Source organism: Physeter macrocephalus, chromosome 11 (assembly GCF_002837175.3).
Source record: "Physeter macrocephalus isolate SW-GA chromosome 11, ASM283717v5, whole genome shotgun sequence".
Taxonomy (NCBI): Eukaryota; Metazoa; Chordata; class Mammalia; order Artiodactyla; family Physeteridae; genus Physeter; species Physeter macrocephalus.
In genome coordinates this window covers 25,621,143-25,641,527 of record NC_041224.1, presented here as the reverse complement: position 1 = coordinate 25,641,527, position 20,385 = coordinate 25,621,143, and the positions used below count along the sequence as shown (strand labels likewise).

The 20,385-nt window shown below is 39.2% G+C and overlaps 1 protein-coding gene across 3 annotated transcripts in view; it reads right to left on the bottom strand.

The window, feature by feature from the left end:
• Positions 1-18,331, bottom strand: part of UPF2 (UPF2 regulator of nonsense mediated mRNA decay) — a 95,630-nt gene extending 77,299 nt beyond the window's left edge. The window contains exons 1-3 of one of the 3 annotated variants that reach the window (XM_007129288.3): positions 18,253-18,331; positions 12,982-13,358; positions 9,458-10,237 (exon numbers count right to left, since the gene is read on the bottom strand). In XM_007129288.3, the coding sequence (XP_007129350.1) occupies positions 9,458-10,237; positions 12,982-13,340 (1,139 nt within the window). In that variant the 5' untranslated portion in view covers positions 13,341-13,358; positions 18,253-18,331. Of the gene's footprint in view, positions 1-9,457; positions 10,238-12,981; positions 13,359-18,029; positions 18,208-18,252 lie in introns of those variants that run through there. The other 2 variants (XM_055087832.1, XM_007129291.4) reach the window with 2 other exon arrangements.
• Between the last annotated feature and the right edge of the window lie 2,054 nt (positions 18,332-20,385).

The window sequence follows — 20,385 nt, the reverse complement described above, 5'->3', positions numbered from 1 at the left end:
CTACAATTATTAGGAAAAATGTTAATTAATAAAAACTTGAGTTTATTCAGAAACAAATTATGTTAAAAGGGATAATAGTTCCAAGGGATTTCAAAACCTCTAATGACAACTAAGATGCAAAATTATTTCAGCTTGAAACGAAATTGGAAAATATCTCAAAATACCATGAACCTGGAACTTTATTTCTCTAACAAGTTGACTTTCTGGTCATCTGAAGAACATACACCCAGTTTAGGTTATACAATATTCACTAAGGATTTATGACATACAAGCTGTAGCAAGGTGGTGACTATTTTATCAGAACAGAAAATGAACTTTTTTCCAGTATCAACTTCACTTTCAGACTTTTGCCTGGGATTTTGCATGGGTAAATTAAAAGTGACTGAATTCTATGAGGGGTCCCTTTGTATGCATTCAGTTCCTTTCCTTTTCTCCTGGAACCAGTTAAAACTTTGAAGCTTCAGAGATAGTCCCTAGTCCTCCCAAAACCTCAATTCCACGATTAAACTTTTAACAGTACTAATTTACCTAACTACTTAATTTATACGTGTTTAGGTTATTGTCTAATGAGAATAGTGGTGGGGGGTTAGATTTTGGTTGACTGGTTTTCTAATCAATCTTATACTACGCACTCAGAAAGCAGTACAGGATACCAATGAAATGCATTAGAAGAGTTCTGTTATACACAAAACTTATATAGTCATATATAGTTTTTCCTTGACCATTTATTTAATATACATTTCCTAAATATCTGACTAATCCTATAGCATGTAATAAGACTATAGACTTCAAGCAAAGAAAGAACCCATCACAGGTACCTGAAAATTCAAAATCCCTAGTCATTTAGAGGTTCTAATGAAATTTAAATGAAACAGTTTCTAGTTAATATACTATATAAGTCAGTTTTTATAAGTTTATGAAGTCCATATGGAAGTTTTCCAGTTTGATTAAATTTTAGACCTGTATGAGGGAACTAAATATACACAGCACCTTTGACCAGAGTACCTTTTCTGTATATCAGTATAAATCTTACCAAAATTTCTTATGTAAATTCCATGGGAATATATCACTAAGCAAAATCAAGCTGAAGATATGATTCATCACATATCACTTTAATTACAATCTCTTCAGAAACACATCTATTACACAAAGCTTCTTCGAAGCCATTATTCTGAGACTGTCATAAACCAGAGGTCAGCAAACTTTTTCTGCAAAGCGCCAGATAATAATTATTTTAAGCTTTGCAGACCATATAGTCTTTGTTGCAACTACTCAACTCTGCTGATATAGCACAAAAGCAGCCACAGACAATATGTAAACAAATGAGTGTGACTATGTTCCAACAAAACTTTATTTATGGACACTGAATTCTGAACGTCATATAGTTTTACTATTTCACAAAATGTTCTTCTTTTGATTTTTTTGAACCATGTAAAAAGGTAAAGACCATTCTTAGCTCACCGGCTGTACAAAAACGAGTGGTGGGCCTAATGTGGCCTGCAGGCCATAGTTTGCCAATCCCTGTCGTAACTGGAGATAATTGAGTATCACTGTTAAATATATTATAAACAAGTTCATTCTCTGTCCTGGTATCACTGAATGATAGGGAGGAAATGGTAACATAAAGATATGAAAAGTAAGCAATGAAAACAAAACTAATTCCAAGTCTTATTCACTGTAATAAAAAAATAAGAAAGTAGACCTCCTTCACCCAAAATATGAGATATCACTATCTGGGAGGACCCCCTAGTACATCAATCCTTGATTTCTAGAGTGTTTTTTATATTACATTTAATATTAATTTAACTTAATATTGTAAAACTGACAGAAAATTTCAAATAGTCCATTCTGGAATCAAGCATTATATCTCATAAATAAGAAAAGCCACAGATGCCTCAAAAAATTCTAGTATTGAGACATTCGGTTTTCTTTTTTTTCCATTGTTTTCATTTTTATTGTTATTGCCTGACTTTCTTGCTATTTCTTTTATTTTGTATAGTGTTTATTCTGTTGTTTTGTATTGTTTTAAAAAATGAATTTTTAAAATAACCCATGAAAGTTTAAGAAGTTTAACATACAAATTTTCAAAATCATAAAAAGGCACAAAGAGAAATTCTCATTCAAAACCTTTCTGAAGGATTGAGCAGGCAATATACCATTAATGGTGAACTAACATTTACTGAATACTTACAATGTGCCAGATACTTTTATTAAATGCTTTTACACATATGAGTTCACTGCATTGTTCACATGTACCTCAGAGGTAGAGTGCTATTGTTATCCCATTTTACAGAAGAGAAAACCAAAGCACAGAGATGTGAGGTAACTTGCCCAAAGTTACAGAATGAGTAAATGACATCTAAAACTTGAACCCAAGCAGTCTGGCTCCGAAGTCCATTCTCATAACTACTGGATTATACTGCCTCGCAAATAAAATTAAAATTATCCACTTGGTACCTTATTTTGAATTAGGATGTCTCTCAAATGCATATATCAAAGGCAAGCCTTCCCACATTGAGGTTCTCGTTTTATATTCTCTTTTGGGTCCTTCTTTTGTTTGGATTTGACTTTGTAAATCCTGAGTAGCTAATAAGTTTACTAGACACCTTAAAAATAAGTACTAGGACTTCCATGGTGGCGCAGTGGTTAAGAATCTGCCTGCCAATGCAAGGGACACAGGTTCGAGCCCTGGTCTGGGAAGATCCCACATGCCACAGAACAACTAAGTCCATGCGCCACAACTACTGAGCCTGAGCTCTAGAGCCCACAAGCCACAGCTACTGAGCCACGGGCCACAACTACTGAAGCCTGCGCACCTAGAGCTCATGCTCCGCAACAAGAGAAACCACCACAATGAGAAGCCCACGCACCACAACCAAGAGTAGCCCCCGCTCACCGCAACTAAAGAAAGCCCGCGCACAGCAACGAAGACCCAACACAGCCAAAAAAAAAAAAACAAAAAAGAGTAGCCCTCGCTCGTCACAACTAGAGAAAGCCCACACACAGCAACAAAGACCCAACGCAGACAAAAATAAATAATTAATTTTTAAAAATATAACATTAAAAATAATAATAAAAAAATAAGTACTAAATGCAGATGAAAATGAGTACTATAGAAGATGTGAAAAATACAGAATGAAAAGGTAGGAAAGAACCTGATTCTATCATCTGCTATCCAAGGCACATTGGGCAAGCTCTTTAATCCCTAAATTGGATCTATCACCTTCAGAATACAGGTATTTCTTTCAAGGGTACTGTGAGGATCAACTGAAATCATACATCTGATGCACTATATCAATGTAAAACAGTATTTTCGTGAAAAAAAAAAAAATGCCAGAGCTCACTGCAGAAAATGCAAGAACTTCAATGCCAAGTATTATTTTGATCTTCTATTAGCCAAGTTAAAAAAGAAAAAAATCTTGAAAAGACCACAGAAAATCCATTTTAGCTTTGTTCTTATGCAGTCATGCAAAACAACATAGAACACATGGCCAAATCTTGAAAAAATAACCATGAAGCAGACCCATGAAAAACTACTAGGTTTCACTTTTCATCTCCTTTAGCGCTCTGTCAAATTCTCATGAGAACTTAAATTTTCTTGTGGTTTCATTTTAGAATTTGGTTATAGATGTTGTACAATCTTATATGAAAAGAGACTAGAGCAATGGTTAAGCATAACTGTACCCAAAGATTTATTAACCAACTATGTCAAAGTCATTGACTCAGAATTAGAAAATATCTGGAAGGAGGTAACAATTTTGAAGCACCTATAGAATTGTTAAAGCCTCTGTAAGTCTAAAGCACAGTGATGTAACATTTTAATAGTGCTTAAATATTACTACACAATTTATTAAACAATCTCCCTGTAAAGGCAAGGTACAACTTATCTGGAAAGAATGTGAAAGGTAAAAGCAACACTATTTAATTTCAGGTTGATGTGTTTTCAGGTTTCAACACTGTTAAAGTAATGCCTCATGAATTTGCAATAATAAAAGAAACCTCTGGTGGGGGCGAGTGATGAATTGGGAGATTGGGATTGACATATATACATTAATATGTATAAAATGGATAACTAATAAGAACCTGCTGTATAAAAAAAAAATAAAATTCAAAAATTAAAAAAAAAAAGAAACCTCCCTGGTTTTATTAACAAGGGAAAAGCCTACATTCTACCTACATTTTTCTTCCTTACTAAACTTTAAATCATTTACTGCTGTTGGACTGAGCATGCAATCATGAAGGTCATAATTCACCAGTACTGAAAAGAGAAACATACCCCAACTCCCACCAATTAGGGAGAAAAAAAAAGAAATTAAGACACTTCAGAATTATTCAAGCAAGAATTCTGACTTAATATCTGAATTCATGATTTCACTATACTGCTAGAAATGAACTGTTACATAATTAAGTTACATCTAATAAAATTAAATCATTTATTCACCCAATTTTTATCAAATGCCAAAAAAATACTAGGTTGTATTACCTTAATGAGAATAATATCTCAAAGTACAAAGCATTTCAAGTATAAAGAGCACTGAACATATAAAACAAAACTTAGCAAGAAGTAAAGCTATTAATTCTAAATTGGCAAATATTACTAAATGATCTTTTAAATGTGTAAATATTAATTTTAATTCCCCAGATCAATCACTTAACCAAATGCATTTTAAAAATAAGATTTTGTACTTAAAGTACTAAAAGCTTATAAATTCAAATTTATTAGAATTCACCCAACGCTAGGGTCAATTGTATTGCTGGCTGACAACTGTAAATCCCTCAGGGGGCTAGAAACAGAAGTAGCTATCTAAAATCTATCAGCCGAGATAACAGCTGAGATTCGATATGTCTTATTCAGTCACCGTCTTCATTCATTCATTACAGTGTTTTAAAGAAAACACCAGAGATTTTATTACTCTATTTTTTTAAATTGGTTAAATAAATTTTTAAGATTTTAATGAGAACAGACTAACACTTCACAACCCCTAAGCACAGTGCCATCTCCCAAGTTAATTAAAATGACCAAGAGCATTTATAATCCATAGACTGAAAATATAGTCACTTTTTAAAAACCATCATTATTGAGATATTGAATAAAGGCTTAAAGTATTCAACTATGTATGAGCATTAAATACTCACTAGCTTGGCACTTAGATTTCTAACATTATCATGCCTAAGAGAAACCTTACTGGGAAAAAATGACTGCCTATGGTTTATTCCTATGGTACAGAAAAACTTCAAAACACCTACTGGATAATGATTGGGAGGGAGAAACTTTTGGAAACTGGTCATTTTAACTGTAACGTACCCTCTTAGAAGTAAGGAGACGAACATTAGGCCAAGTAGGGACTCTGCACTAACCAATTCCTCATGTCTTCTTTGCTCAGTCAGGCATTTAAATCCTCACTACAGAGGCTGCTCAAGTTGAAGCTATCCTAAGGCATGAGTGACTTATTAAGCTATATGCCAATTATTTTCTACATTGTGATTAAGATTCTCACATTCCCCTAAATTATTACATCTAATTGGACAGTCCCTGTGATATAATAACTGCTATCATGCTAAGGTCAATTTACACTTAGTAAATAACCTCCTCTAATAACCAACCATAGTTAATAGTTCTGTATTAAAATGAGTAAGTTTCTAGGAAAAGGCCACAAAGCTGTGCTCTCAACAAGAGATCCTGTTCAAAATTTTCCTGCGTGACTTTAATAACAAAAAAAAAGGTCTGGTTATCTAATCTAAATGTGACCAATGCATAAGTACAATTAATAATATACACATCATTGGAACTTCCCTGGTGACCCAGTAGTTAGAACTCAGTGCTTTCACTGCCGTGGCCTGGGTTCGATTCCTTGTCAGGGAACTAAGATCCCACAAGCCGCGCAGGGCAGCAAACACACACACATACACATCATCGATTACCATTAGGCTAACATAATATGCCAAAAGTATCTAAAGTTTCAACGAGCTAAGTTTGTATTAGGTATAAAAAAATTATTTCACTAGTTCAAGGTGAAGAACTGGCTGGGCAGCAGTTCCTCTGAGAAATTAGTCTTTAGGTGTAACAAAAAGTCAAGACTGACAAGGCAGCTATAAAAACTAATGAAGGGGCTTTCCTGGTGGCGCAGTGGTTGGGAGTCCGCCTGCCGATGCAGGGGACAGGGGTTCGTGCCCCAGTCCGGGAGGATCCCACATGCCGCGGAGCGGCTGGGCCCGTGAGCCATGGCCGCTGAGCCTGCACGTCCAGAGCCTGTGCTCCGCAACGGGAGAGGCCACAACAGTGACCACAGGCCCGCGTACCACAAAAAAAAAAAAAAAAAAAAACAACTAATGGAATTGTAGGTCATAAGCAGATAAGAAGGCATCCAAAACAAACGTGAGGATAGTGAAGTGTCTGGAAATCATGTAGCATAGTGAGGGAACCAGAGGTATTTAGCCTGGAGAAGATGAAAGGGAAACATCTTGGCAGTCTGCAAATATTTGAGGCATCCTGGTGTAAAAGAAGAGACATGTCACATGCCAGTGCTTCTCAAACTATCTGCCATAAAGGAATAATTTTCTTTCCAATCACAGCACAGCTATAAAATACAGTGACAGTATCATGGCAATGGAGAATTGCTATCAAAATGTCTAAATGCTTAGTCTCAGTTTCTCAGCTTAACTCACTGTGAATAGGTAAACAGTTCAGGGACCCCCACTTTGAGTAGCTTTATTCCGTCTGTATCAGAAAAAGGAAGTAGGGCTTCCCTGGTGGCGCAGTGGTTGAGAGTCCGCCTGCTGATGTAGGAGACACGGGTTTGTGCCCCGGTCCGAAAGGATCCCACGTGCCGCGGAGCGGCTGAGCCCGTGGGCCATGGCCGCTGAGCCTGCGCGTCCGGAGCCTGTGCTCCGCAGCGGGAGAAGCCACGGCAGTGAGAGGCCCTCGTACCGCAAAAAAAAAAAACACATCAGCTTGAATTCCTAGCAAACAGGTGTGTCCAACAGTGGAACGGCTCAGAGCACTAAGCTCGAGAAGTTTTCGGAGCCTGTGCTCCGCAGCGGGAGAAGCCACGGCAGTGAGAGGCCCTCGTACCGCAAAAAAAAAAAACACATCAGCTTGAATTCCTAGCAAACAGGTGTGTCCAACAGTGGAACGGCTCAGAGCACTAAGCTCGAGAAGTTTTCTGAAGGATAATTTATGTCAGATAAGCTATAAAATGGATTCCATTTTGCATTGGAAGGATGACCGGATTAAATCATTACAGACTCTCTACCCTATAAGCTTCTGTGAGGCCAATCAAAAACACACACACAAAACCCTTAAAGTAGCCAATAAAAAGTTGGCTACTTTCAAAATCAGCTGTGATGTATTAGGTAGGACACACGGGAAATGGAAAGAGTAGAAAACTTGGGGAAAAAAAGAAAGAAAAAAACCCAAAACTTTGGGGCTTCCCTGGTGGCACAGTGGTTAAAATCCGCCTGCCAATGCAGGGTACAAAGGATCAATCCCAGGTCCAAGAAGATCCCCTATGCCGCGGTGCAACTAAGCCCATGCTCCACAACTACTGAACCTGCACTCTAGAGCCCGCGTGCCACAACTACTGAAGCCCACGTGCCTAGAGCCTGTGCTCCACAACAAGAGAAGCCACCGCAATGAGAAGACTGCACACTGCAGAGAAGAGTAGCCCCCACTCGCCGCAACTAGAAAAAGCCCGTGAGCAGCAACAAATACCCAATGCAGCCAAAAATAAAATAAATAAAATAAATAAATTTTAAAAAAGAAAGGTTAAATATGTGAGAATTATTAATAGAGGACCACTACTTCCTTTTTAACCCATTACTGCCTATACAGGTATATTCTGAAGTAGCCTCTTCAAAGTTTAAAACAGTCCTTGCAAGGGCTTCCCTGGTGGCACACTGGTTGAGAATCTGCCTGCCTATGCAGCAGACACGGATTCAAGTCCTGGTCCGGGAAGATCCCACATGCCGTGGAGCAACTAAGCCCGTGCGCCACAACTACAGAGCCTGTGCTCTAGAGCCCGTGAGCCACAACTACTGAGCCTGCGTGCTGCAACTACTGAGGCCCGTGTGCCTGGAGCCCGTGCTCCGCAACAAGAGAAGCCACCGCAACGAGAAGCCCGCGCACCACAACAAAGAGTAGCCCCTGCTCGCCGCAATTAGAGAAAGCCCGTGAGCAGCAACAAAGACCCAACACAGCCATAAATAAATAAATAAATAAATAAAAACAGTCCTTGCGCCGCAACAAGAGAAGCCACCGCAACGAGAAGCCCGCGCACCACAACAAAGAGTAGCCCCTGCTCGCCGCAATTAGAGAAAGCCCGTGAGCAGCAACAAAGACCCAACACAGCCATAAATAAATAAATAAATAAATAAAAACAGTCCTTGCTATTCAAAAGCAAAAAAGGAGGATGCTTTTTTTTTTTTTAAAGAAACATTAAGGAGCACCACTGCCATCTTAAATTCTCACCTCTTAGTGATCTTCAGCCACCAAGGATTTATCCATATAGTCTCTGCACCTATCTTACCCCTGACCTAACTGAACTACTGGCATACACTATTGCAGTCTTTTCTGGTTGAGTCAATCACCTTCTAGTGGTAACTACTTAAACCAGTCAGTCCTCCCCAACTACAGGCTTATAGGAATAAGTGTTCTCCCCCATACATGCACTTTAAATAGTTGCAGAGTATCCGACCAAAGGCTACTGCTGTTGCCTCCTTTCTGTACCCCTTCAGCCCTCCTCCAAATCCAACCCTCCATAAAGTTGACCTAATACCCACCAACTGCATCAACTTCTAGCTTGTTGATGCCTTCTAGGTACAGATGCTACACAGTAGTCTACGGTATCTTGTAACTGTCAAAGGTGGCCTAAATCAGGCACACACATTCCTTTAGAATTCTGAATGGATGTCCCCAGGAGAAAGACTCCCATAAATGCATAGTTGCACTTGAAGAATTTTTTCACAGCTACTTTGGTACACTATTTTCCAAATTTGTAATCTAAAATGTCACTGATAATGAATGACTTGTTCTCTTAAAAAGCGAGTATCAACAGTGACATCAATAAACTAAAATACAAAACAATGAAAGCAAACCTGTTATAGAGAGGGAACAGCGAAACACTCAGAAAAATAGCAGATAAGTTAGTGACAGAAAAAGAAAACTTATCCCTCAACATTAAAGCGTTTTTTAAAATCACAGGAAGAAAACAGATCCACAAAGTAAAAATCACCACATACTTGCCAGATTTCTTTTAAAATCAGAAACAAAATCTATCGAAGACTCACATTTAAACATGAGTACTTAGATTGTTACACTGTGAAATTTTCCTGGAATGTTAAGAAATCACCTGCAATGAGCCCTTTTCCAAAAGTTCTTTCAGTGGCATGAAGACTTTAAAATTTTTTAAGTATGAGCTCCAAAATAAATTCTCATTTCTGAGAAACATTTGAAAATCACCTGTTTTGTCTCTCAGTATTCTGTAGCTCCCTGTGGTCCCTTTTCAGGTGTTTGGTCAAAGACGTAAAATATTCTTTTAAAAGATTCTGGAAAGGTTGCTGTTTCTCTGGACTAATTATCTCACTAGGAGGAAAACTCAAATTAAACTTCTCTGCAGCACTCTTTACTTTCCTTGGTACAAGTCCAGCAATATCATCTCCACAATGTCGACAAAAACTAATCACCACAGAAACATGGGTATGGGATTCCCGATCAGCATTAATAATATTTTTTAGCTGTTCATAGATTACGGAAAGACCTTCCTTGTCAGTGAAAATCCCAACTATTGTCAATTCTGCAATGAAACGCAAATCAGTTCTTAACTTGGTAATGTTAGGTGTTTTCTCTTCTTTCCTTGCTTCAAAATGTTTTTTCCAAACCTGAAGAAGTGATGGGGCAAAGTCGGCGTAACGCTGGTGAAAGAGAGAGCATAAGTGCACAGCACAATTCACATCAGATATTTTTAGCTTTGCTTCCACAATAGAAGCTACAGCCTCTGCAATGTACTTGCTTAAATTTAGGCCATTAAAATCATGGGACAAGGAGTCTCTCTGTTGTTCCGTAATAGTTTTTAGTTTCTTGACAAAAGCGGTATTTTTCTTCAAACTTGAGTCTAGTCGGCTAAAGAAATTTTCCTCTGGTCGGTTGTCTGGAGCATTTTGGTTTTTGCTACGAAGTTCCTTCCTTAACTGATGTCGTTCCCAAGCCTCCTGATGAAGCTGAAGGGATTCCTCTTTCTCTCTATATAAAAAACAAACAAACACGTAAGTAAAACACCCTGTATATTTTGAAGCATCACTGATGAATCCTATAAGAGTGAAAGCCAATGAAAAGGTGATCAGAAAAGCAACAGAATCCAAGAACAAAAGATGCAAGAGGCCCTTTCACTACTAAAGACATCTGATTAATGACTTAAGATAATGAGAACCCATTCTACTGATAACACCAAAAGTGGCAGAGCGGAGGATTCTGAATAACTAGATTAAAAATCATTCTGCCAACTGGCAAGCTAAATGGATAAAACACTTTTATTTGTCAACTCTAACTCAATAAAGTTGAATAAAATAAATAAATGGATAAAACACATGATGCTTAATATGAGAAAACATAAAAGTAATACATTTGGGAAAGATAACCTAAAACAAATAAAAGCATTGGGAAAACAGAAAAACAAAAAATGTCCACAAAGAATATTTTAATTAAAGAATAAACATTATAAAAGAATGCATTAAAATGTTTTGAGATGTTAAGTACCATTTCTCCATACTTCAGCATTAAACAAACCTTTATTAATAAAAGTACTTGCTAGGTTTAGGTCTTAAAATTCAAGTGTAATTAAGAAAGCTTGTATAGGAACCAGAAGAACTATAGGATAAAAGCACTTTAATAAAAGGTTAACAGACTCAGTGTATCCTGAAAAGAATAATTAAAAACAAATCTACCTGTTTCCACTAAAAAGATGGGACATGTTTAAACTATAGAAGCAGTAAAATAACTTGGGCAGGAGTGGGAGAGTGGAGACAATCTGACTTTGAGGTTTCTGAGATACCAAAATATGTAACTTTAAAATATAAATTTCTGGGCTTCCCTGGTGGCGCAGCAGTTGAGAGTCCGCCTGCCAATGCAGGGGACACGGGTTCATGCCCCGGTCTGGGAAGATCCCACATGCCGCGGAGCGGCTAGGCCCGTGAGCCATGGCCGCTGAGCCTGCGCATCCGGACCCTGTGCTCCGCAATGGGAGAGGCCACAACAGTGAGAGGCCCGCGTACCACAAAAAAAAAAAATAATAAAATAAAATAAAAAATATATATATATATAAATTTCTAATAAAATAGATATTCATCTTTCTGAGATAACCATCCCTGAGCTACCCTATAATTCTATGATTTTTTCCACTAACAGCCACAATATGTTAACAGAGAGTTGCATATACCACTGGGAACAGGGACGTGTGAGTATCTCTTGGAAGCCTCCCAGCCACACAGAAACACAAGATTAGCAGCGAGAGTACACGTTAAGAAAGCATAACTCAAAAAAAAAAAAAAAGAAAGAAAGCATAACTCATTACGTATACGCACTCAAGAACTCCATTATCATCTTTATTAGAAACACTTTGATATACAATGAATACACACACACACACACACACACACACACACACACAACGTATTTATTTATTTATATTTATAAATTTACAGGTGAAATAATGTGATGCTTTAAAATACTCCAAAGGAAAAAAATGCAAATTGTTAATGCTGGGTAGATGGGGAGGGGTGGTAGATCATTTCATTCTACTTTTTGCATCCTTGAATTTTTCCCAGTAAGAAGTTGGGGTTTTGGTTGCTGTTGTTTTTTTAAGCTCTTTGTATAGGAGGGGTGAGAAAACAAAACTTACAGTGAAATTAAATAACCTTGTGAATTGTTTTTTTAAAACTAAAATAGAAAATAAGCAAGAAACTCTCAAGAATCATGGTTCTGAATATTCCAAAACAGGTCATTACTACTGCTTTTCAGACCCAAGGCTCCAGTTCCTCATTAAAAATAGAGGTACAAAAGAACTTTGGTAAGAAAGTAGGTAGCTGAGCTGTTCTAGAGATTCATGAAAATTCATACTTGCAAACAGCTTTTTAAATTATATATATGAAGGGAGGAGCTCATGCACTATTCAACAACTGTCATTTCTGCTACATCCTGGTAGTCTTCCCATGAGGACTACCTCATTTTTCACCATTTCATTATATCACTTGCACAGATTTACATGGTTAAAAATAGATTTAGATAAAGGTAAAAATGGGAGGCATTATGGAATTGTACTTAAGGACAAAAGTTTTAAAGTCAGCCCAGCATAGGTTCAAATCCCAGCTGCTCTACTACTTACTGTGACCTTAGGCAAGTAATTTAACCTCTTGAAGCTTCATTTTATTAATCCGTAAAACGAGGATCACAAAGCTTACTTCATTAGACTGCCTTGGAGACGTACTGATACAATCGTAGTGCCTGGCATATAATAAGAACTCAACAAATAGCAGCCATTTAGAACTAAAGATTTTCGGGAATTCCCTGGCATCCCAGTGGTTAGGGCTTGGCACTTTCACTGCCGGGGGCCGGGCTGGATCCCTGGTCAGGGAACTAAGATCCTGCAAGCCCCATGGCACGGCCAAAAAGAAAAAAACAAACTAAAGATTTTCAACTTAGAAAGATGGCATAAGGTACCATGAAAAAAAGCTTTTTTAAAAAACAAAAACAGCCCAGATTGCCCCACACCTCTAAAAATACTTATTAACGATTACTATTATTTAATTTAAAGAATGAAAGCACTGTAAGCATGCCACTCGTCAGTAAAACTAACAGAACAAGTAAATTAAGATACTCCCAACTCTCAAGAAACTGCACCCTGGAAGTTTTATTTCAAATAATCACTGTTTTTCCAAAACATTCCAATCTTCCCATTCCTGCACATCAATAGTTAGAATAAACGTTCTTACTTCAACTGGGCAGCCTCTTCTTCCTGCTGACGTTTCGCCTGCTCTTCTTGCTTCTTTCTCTCTTCTTCATGCTTCTTTTTTTCTTCTTCCTCTTTTTTCTTTAATTCCTCCTCTGCCTTCACCTTTTCTTCTTCTTTTTTCTTGCGTTCCTTGTCTTCTTTTTTTCTCTTATCTTCTTCCAGTTTCTTTTTCTTATCTTCAGGGACCTTAATAACCTCCTTCTTGGCGGTAAGCTTGATCTCCTCTTTTGGTTTCTCCCTGCTGCTCACTGGCCGCCTTTCACTGCAGTCTTTTTCCTTGCTGTTTAGTAAAGATTCTTTTTCTTCCATACTTGCTGGCTTTTTACGCTCAGCTGGCATTATGTTACCCAAGACAATCTGTAAGAGTAAAAGAATGTCAGCACTGTAGACGCAGTGACGTTTCTAAGTGACGTGACACTACTTTGTTAAGCAGAACATAATAATGCAACTTGGCAACTGTGAGAGATTAAATAAAATGCATGCAAAACGAATACTATTTCAGTGATAAAATTCCATATTCTATCATTATTAGTTATGCCTATGTCTAAGTATTTTGTTTTCTTTTTACTTTTTATTAAGGAAATAATCAAACACAAACAGAAGTGGAGAGCACAACATAAGGAACTCCATGTAACCATTCCCTAGATTCAACCACTGTCAACTTCAAAACAACATATTTAATCATAAATACTTCGGTATGTAACTGAGAACATTCTGAATCAGTTTTACCCCCCACATTTCACAGCCATTAAGAAATGCTGTGACACTACTTCATACAATATTCAATACAAGTATCTAAGTGGGAGCATAAACGAGCTCTTGCCTCCTATGAAGACTCATAAATTTCACCTCATTGCTCTAACCTTATCAAACTTTCAAATACAAAAACTGTTAACTATCCCAAACCGGACTAGACCTTTCATCTCTTTATTAGTATTAGTCAAAATTAGTTTATAAATAAACATAATAATGATTATAAAAAACTGTATATTCTCTTCTATATCGGCCAATACAAGGGCCACCAGCCCAGGGTTTCTCAGCCTCAGGACATCTTGGGCAAGACAATTCTCTGGATGGGAGGAGGGGGACACTATCCTGTGCACTGCACAAAGTTTAAACGCAGCACCCCTGCCTTCTGTCCAGTAGATGCCAGTAGTATCTCCCCAGTTTGAAAAACCAAAAATTACTCTGGACATCACCAAATGTCCCCTGAGGGGAAAATCACCACCAGTTGAAAACCACTGCACTAGCCACATGTGGCTACTTACACTGTAAATTAATTAAAATTAAACAGAATTTGAAATTCAGTTCTCCAGTCACTATCCATATTTCAAGTGCTCAACTCCACATGTGGCTAGTGGGTACGGACAGTGCAGATATAGAACATTTTCATCATCACAGAAAATTCTTTGGGATAGCACTGGTCTGTAGTACAGGCTCCATACAGTTAACTGGAAATAAACTCTGGAACAGAAAATGTATTCCCCAGCAAAATTCATGATTTTCTTTTCTAAAAATACATCTCTACTTAGAACTTAATGTCCTCATATAATTTCTTTTATGGAAATGTTTTAATTCCTAAATCATCTGAAAGTTGTACCCAAGAAAATCAAAATACTTTCCTTTTAAGAAGTATAGAATTACTTAACTACCTAGTTTGTTTTTTTTTTTTTACAAGCTAAAGACAAACAGTACTCTTTAAGTATTTTCAAATATAGGTTTTAAATTACATCAATAAAAACTAGGTTAGCAAAGAAAACATTTGCAATAATATTTTATAGACACAAAGCATTTATTTCAGCCCTCTAATAAAATATTACCACAGAAAGACAATCTAAGCCAACAGAAGCACTTTCAGTAATTTTTGGAGGCACATGCCATAGTCTGTACCTTCTCTCAGCCACCTTTTCCTTTCCCTTTTTCTGTTTTTACTCTTATTCTCCTCCACTTCCATGTTCTATGCATTTTTTTGGACAATGACACCCAAAGGCTTTAGTTAACACCATTGGTGGAACTTGAACAAAAAAAGGCTGTTAATCCTGTTTAAACAATCATTAAAATATATAAGAGCATAACTACATATTTATGTGGTAAGATACAGTTAATATTTATATTATCTGGGAAGTGTAGTTATCAATTTCTCATGCAGCTTCAATTAAATAACCACCTTTGCCCCAAAGCAAGCAAACTTTCAAAAGAGAGAATACTAATAGCTCCTACTCACTGGTACCAGAGTAAACATCTTACATACATTATCTCATTTGATACTAAAATCTTTATGAGGTGGGTATTACTTTCCCTATTTTATAAATGAGTAAATGGAGACCTGACCAGGTAACTTGACCAAGGCCTCCACAGCTAGTGACAGAACTGGAATCTGAACTCATACTCTTAACTAAAGTTATGAAGAACCTTTAGAATATGAAACTGTCAGCTGGAAAACTTGACAACAGATACTGACCACAACAAATCAGAATTACGTATCTCAAAGTAGAAAGAGTCCCTGATAATGGCTATGCAGTTTTCACATGTTTTAACTTCTGGCATATTCTATGCTAAAATATATGGGGACAGGTAATTCCTAGGTAACAAGATAATCTTACTTAGGAATATTTGTAATTCTATGCAAAAAATAATAATAATGTTTATACAGAATTTGTATTTTGTTGTGAAACAGCAACAAGCAACATTTCAGCTGATACAAGGAAGTGTAGTTCTCAGGATATAAAAAATGGCATCAAATTTTATAATTAATATCTCACCTATGAAGATGAAATTAGATATTAAGTTCTGTTAAAACATTAAGAAATTCACTTGGAATCTGAAAATTTCATAAAGGATCATCATTTATTAGCACAAGAGTCTCCCAAACTTTTGTGACTCTCCACAGTACTCAATTATTCAATAGATTTTTAAGTGCTTTCTACATCAAACTGTAGTAGTCATTCATGAATAAAATTCTGCTCTAAAGCATGGCAAAACAGATTCTCAGTAAGACCCTAAGTCTTGGGAGTGGTATCTCCTTTGAATCATTTCATTCTTGTATTACAAACATATACCCAAAGTATACTTGGAACTCAATTTCAGTGAACAAAAAATACGATGGAAATCTAAAGGTTCATGTAAAGGCGGCAATGCAATATGTGAAAGTAATACGAGCTTTAAAGTCAGTCAGACTTTTAAGTTTGCATCCCAACTCTGCAAACTGCTAGCTATGGAAACTGGGCAATGTAACTTCTGAGTCTATTCATCAATAAAATGGAACTATTGCTACCTCTCTGGAATTACAGACTTCTTAAATTCCTAAACCAGTAGCAGCATGAGGGAGGCATTCAACAAATGTTTATTCTCTTTCACAGAGAACACTGAAAAGTTCATCCTAAAATGAGAGATTTTTCGAGTTAGGAGTACTAGATTTTACCTACTCCAATTCTCAATCTTTACGTTGAGTGACCTGCCCTAGATTACACAACTACTTTAGTGGCTGGGTTGAAACTCTGTGTCCAGTGTTCTTTTTCACTATACGCCCTGACTCTAAGATTTAGAAAGACAAATAAAAGATACGAACAACATGATTCAGATCAGTATGCATTTGTACCACATCAAGCTTCAAAAACTGAACTGTGTTAAATTATATTTAATGAAACGCTCGAATTTCTTTAAATTATTTTAATAAACTCATGCTTTAATAAACATCTATTTTACCTAAAATGTTTCACAGGTTTTTCAAATAAAAACCAAAACGTTAAAATAGATTCTATCTCAAAATAAGGTAAAAATTAGTGATTTTTTAATTGGATATGATTAGCTCTTACAAGCTATTTTACTGAGTATAATTACATTCACACAGTCCTTAAAAGGAAGCCACGCTTTAAAACCACCTTCCTAGCTCCCAAAATAGTGTCTTGGCCCTTGGGCTGTATATTTTGTTTGCTTTTCTAAATATACTCTAAACTTCCAGAAGAAAGTAAAAACTACTTTACTGGCAAAACAGGTACTAGCAATGGCGTGTACGGGGAGAGTGCAGAGGAAGGGGTGTTTCCCTTTCAAAGATATTCCTTCGCAAACTACCATATGGACGATGTATGAAATCACAAAGAGACTGCTCTGAAAATACTCCAGAGTAAAAGAATGCTGTTTTTTCTTTTCATTCTCGGTTGTTCATTCAAAATGTTCTAAGGGCAGAACCGCACAGGGGCATTACCTCCCAGTCTTCAACTTTAAAGAACGTCCCCAGTATAAAGGACTCTTTCAAAGCTTTTACAAATTTCACCAGAGTTCAAAAACGATTTTCTCGAGGAGTTGTACAGTCCTCATCAACATGCAACAACTCTGCTAAAGGCGCAAAGTGAGTAATAGTTTTCCTCAGGTCTGAGGCATCACTGCGTACAAGCCCCAAGGGAGCAACGGAACTGACGGTTCGGTCCAGAGTGTCCCCTCAAGCCTGAAAGCTGGCTCTGCTTGGCCAACCTGGTGACCAAACACCCCGCGATCGTCCGGTTACTTCAACAGGGCCAACAAGAGAAGACCAGGAGGCCCGGCAGGAAAGCAAAGTGAGGAATCACCAGCCCACGGGACTAAAAAACAAAGTACACCCACTAATGCCTGCCCCAATACACCCAAACCCCTTCCCCTACACCCTCGTCTCCCACAACCCCCCGCTCTTGCTCCACACGCCTCTGCCCGACACGCTTCCCCGCCACAGCTCCTCTTCCCACGCAGGTCCACGGTCACCTTCGCGCACCATCCCTGCCCCAACCCGAACTTCGCACCCCACACTCCCTCACCGACGGAGCCCGACACGCTCCGGCCGGTCTCCCCGCTCCACATCCTCCCACACACGCACCCTCCCCACTTACTCGCCCTCGCTTCCCTCCCGGCTCCCCGAGAGCTTTCCCCAACCTCCCCTCGCTCTCCTCCACACCCCCAAACCGCTGCAGCCCGTCACGGCGGGCTCCCCGCCTCCGGCCCCGAGGCCCGGCCCGGGCATGTGGGGCAGGCACCCCCTCGACCGCCCCTCCTGCCTACCCCGGGCCAGGGGCTCCCGCGTTGATGGCAGCCTCCGGAGGAGAGGGGTGTGAGGAGGACGACGCCGGACCCGCGGTCCGGCTCCTGCTCACCACCCCCGGAGCGCTGGGGTGCGGAGGCGCCTCTTGGGTCCCCCAGGGAGTACGAGTCCAGGCCGGTGGCCCCCAGCCCCGCTTCCTCCCGATCGTTGGAGCGGAGGGGAAGGAGGTTCCCCGGGACTCACCTCGAGCCTGTTGTCAACATTAGCCCCGGGTTTCCCAGCACCAACTCCAGCGCTCGGGCTCTCCCCTCCCCTCCCCCCACCTAGCTCGCAGCCGAGGGCCCGCCTTCCCTCAGCTCCCCCTCCTCCCTCCGCCCGCCGGCCCTCCCGCCCGCCACTCACCAGCGCGGCCGGGTTGCGAGTGGGGGCGGGGCGGAGGGAGGTGGAAAGGAAGCAGGTATCCGTGCGATTGCCAGATCGAAAACAGCCCGGGGCTTCCTTCCGCCGGCATCCCCACGCGCTTAGCTTAGCTCCGGGGTGGAGGATCGCGAGTAAATACTCAGATACGTTCCACACGCATAGCGACTGCTTCAAATTGCCCGCTCAATGAGAGGAGCGAATTTTTCAGACAGGCAGTCCTCAGGGCAGCCACAACCAGCACCTCTATCCAGGACCTCAAGGGAGGGGAGGAATGTTCCGAGGACCGGAGGCAGGAAGTGGATTGGTCGCCAGGAAAGGGAAAGCGCCTGAATTGGAGGTGCGCAAGCGCAGGCCCTGAGGGTGGGGGGGGGGGGAAGGTGAGGAAAGCGAGAATGGGGCGGGGCGGAGCTAACAGGAGGTGAGGAAGGGTGGTGGCACAAGGCGAGTTACGGAGCGCCATTAAGGACAAATTTAGCCACGTGATTCTCATGGGAGTTTCCTGGAGCTAACGTAAGGAAGAGGTCTAAGAAGGGAAAGTTTGATTGGACTAATTCCTGGGGTGAGGTTAAAGATTTAGGAAGTTGAAAACTGGAGAGGCTAAAGAATATGGCTGGTGAGGAAGGTACAAAGTGGTAAGGAACAGGTCTAGATTTAATAAAGTCCCGTGGGGGGAATTTCCAGAAGCAGTTTTAGGTGTTCGACCTAAAAGTACCCCAGGGTGAAGAAGAACCAGGGCTTTTTTCATACAGATCTTAGAAAGTACCCTGTTCTAGCAAGCAACTATTTAAAATTACAGTGGAATGACCTCCTGGAATTATTGAATGAAATCACCATGTTAAAAAATTGGCCAGTCTTACCATTTCTTCTGAAATGTGAGACCAAGTCAACTTTAAAAAATGGCTCAGCTTATCTAAACAACTTATTATCTGAACAACTTATTTTCTTTTAAATTGAGGAACTCATGCATCTGGCCTCCGATTTTTATCAAAACGGTGCTTGGGTTTGCCAACAGAATCTGGGTGTTAAGTACAGGACGGCTTTGACTGGTCAGGAGCCAGAGGAACAAAGGTGCAGAACTGGTCTTGATTCTTGCTTGATGTGCGGCGCCCCGCCCACAAAATAAGCTACTAGCAACCTCAAATCCTTGACACAGGTGTAGGTTCACTTGTATTCAGCTTTTGCCCTTTGCCTCTATTTACTGTTTTTTACTTACCATTTATTCTTTTTTTTTTTTTAATTGTTGAGGTATAGTTGATTTACAATGTTATATAAGATTCGGGTGTACAACATAGTGATTCACAATTTTTAAAGATTGTATTCCATTAATAATTATTACAAAATGTTGGCCGTATTCCCTGTGCTGTACAATATATCCTTGTAACTTTTTTATTGTACATAGAATTTATACCTCTTAATCTCTTACCCCTACCTTGCCCCTCCCCCTGGCCCCCCTTGCCCTACTGGTAACCGCTAGTTTGTTCTCTGTATCTGTGAGTCTGTTTCTCTTTTGTTATATTCACTAGTTTGTTTTCTTTTTTAGATTCCACATACAAGTGATAACCTACAGTATTTGTCCTTCTCTGTCTGACTTATTTCACTAAGCATAAAACCCTCCAAGTCCATTGTGTTTTTGCAAATGGCAAAATTTCCTTCTTTTTTTATGGCTGAGTAGTATTCCATTGTATGTATATACAACATCTTTCTCCAATCATCTGTTGGTGGCAACCAATTAGGTTGCTTCCACTTACCATTTATTCTTAGCACACAAGTTGTGCTTCCAAACTGAGTGTTGATGCCTCCTGTACTTAGAAAAAAAAAACTACCAATAGGCCCATCATTTAAAGGGTAGTGAAAGAGAAAGACAAAGACTGCTATTTTGTACCATTGATGAACAACTATGAGAGAAGTATCCTAAAACACCGTACTAGCAATAGCCACCAAGTTCTCATCAAAATT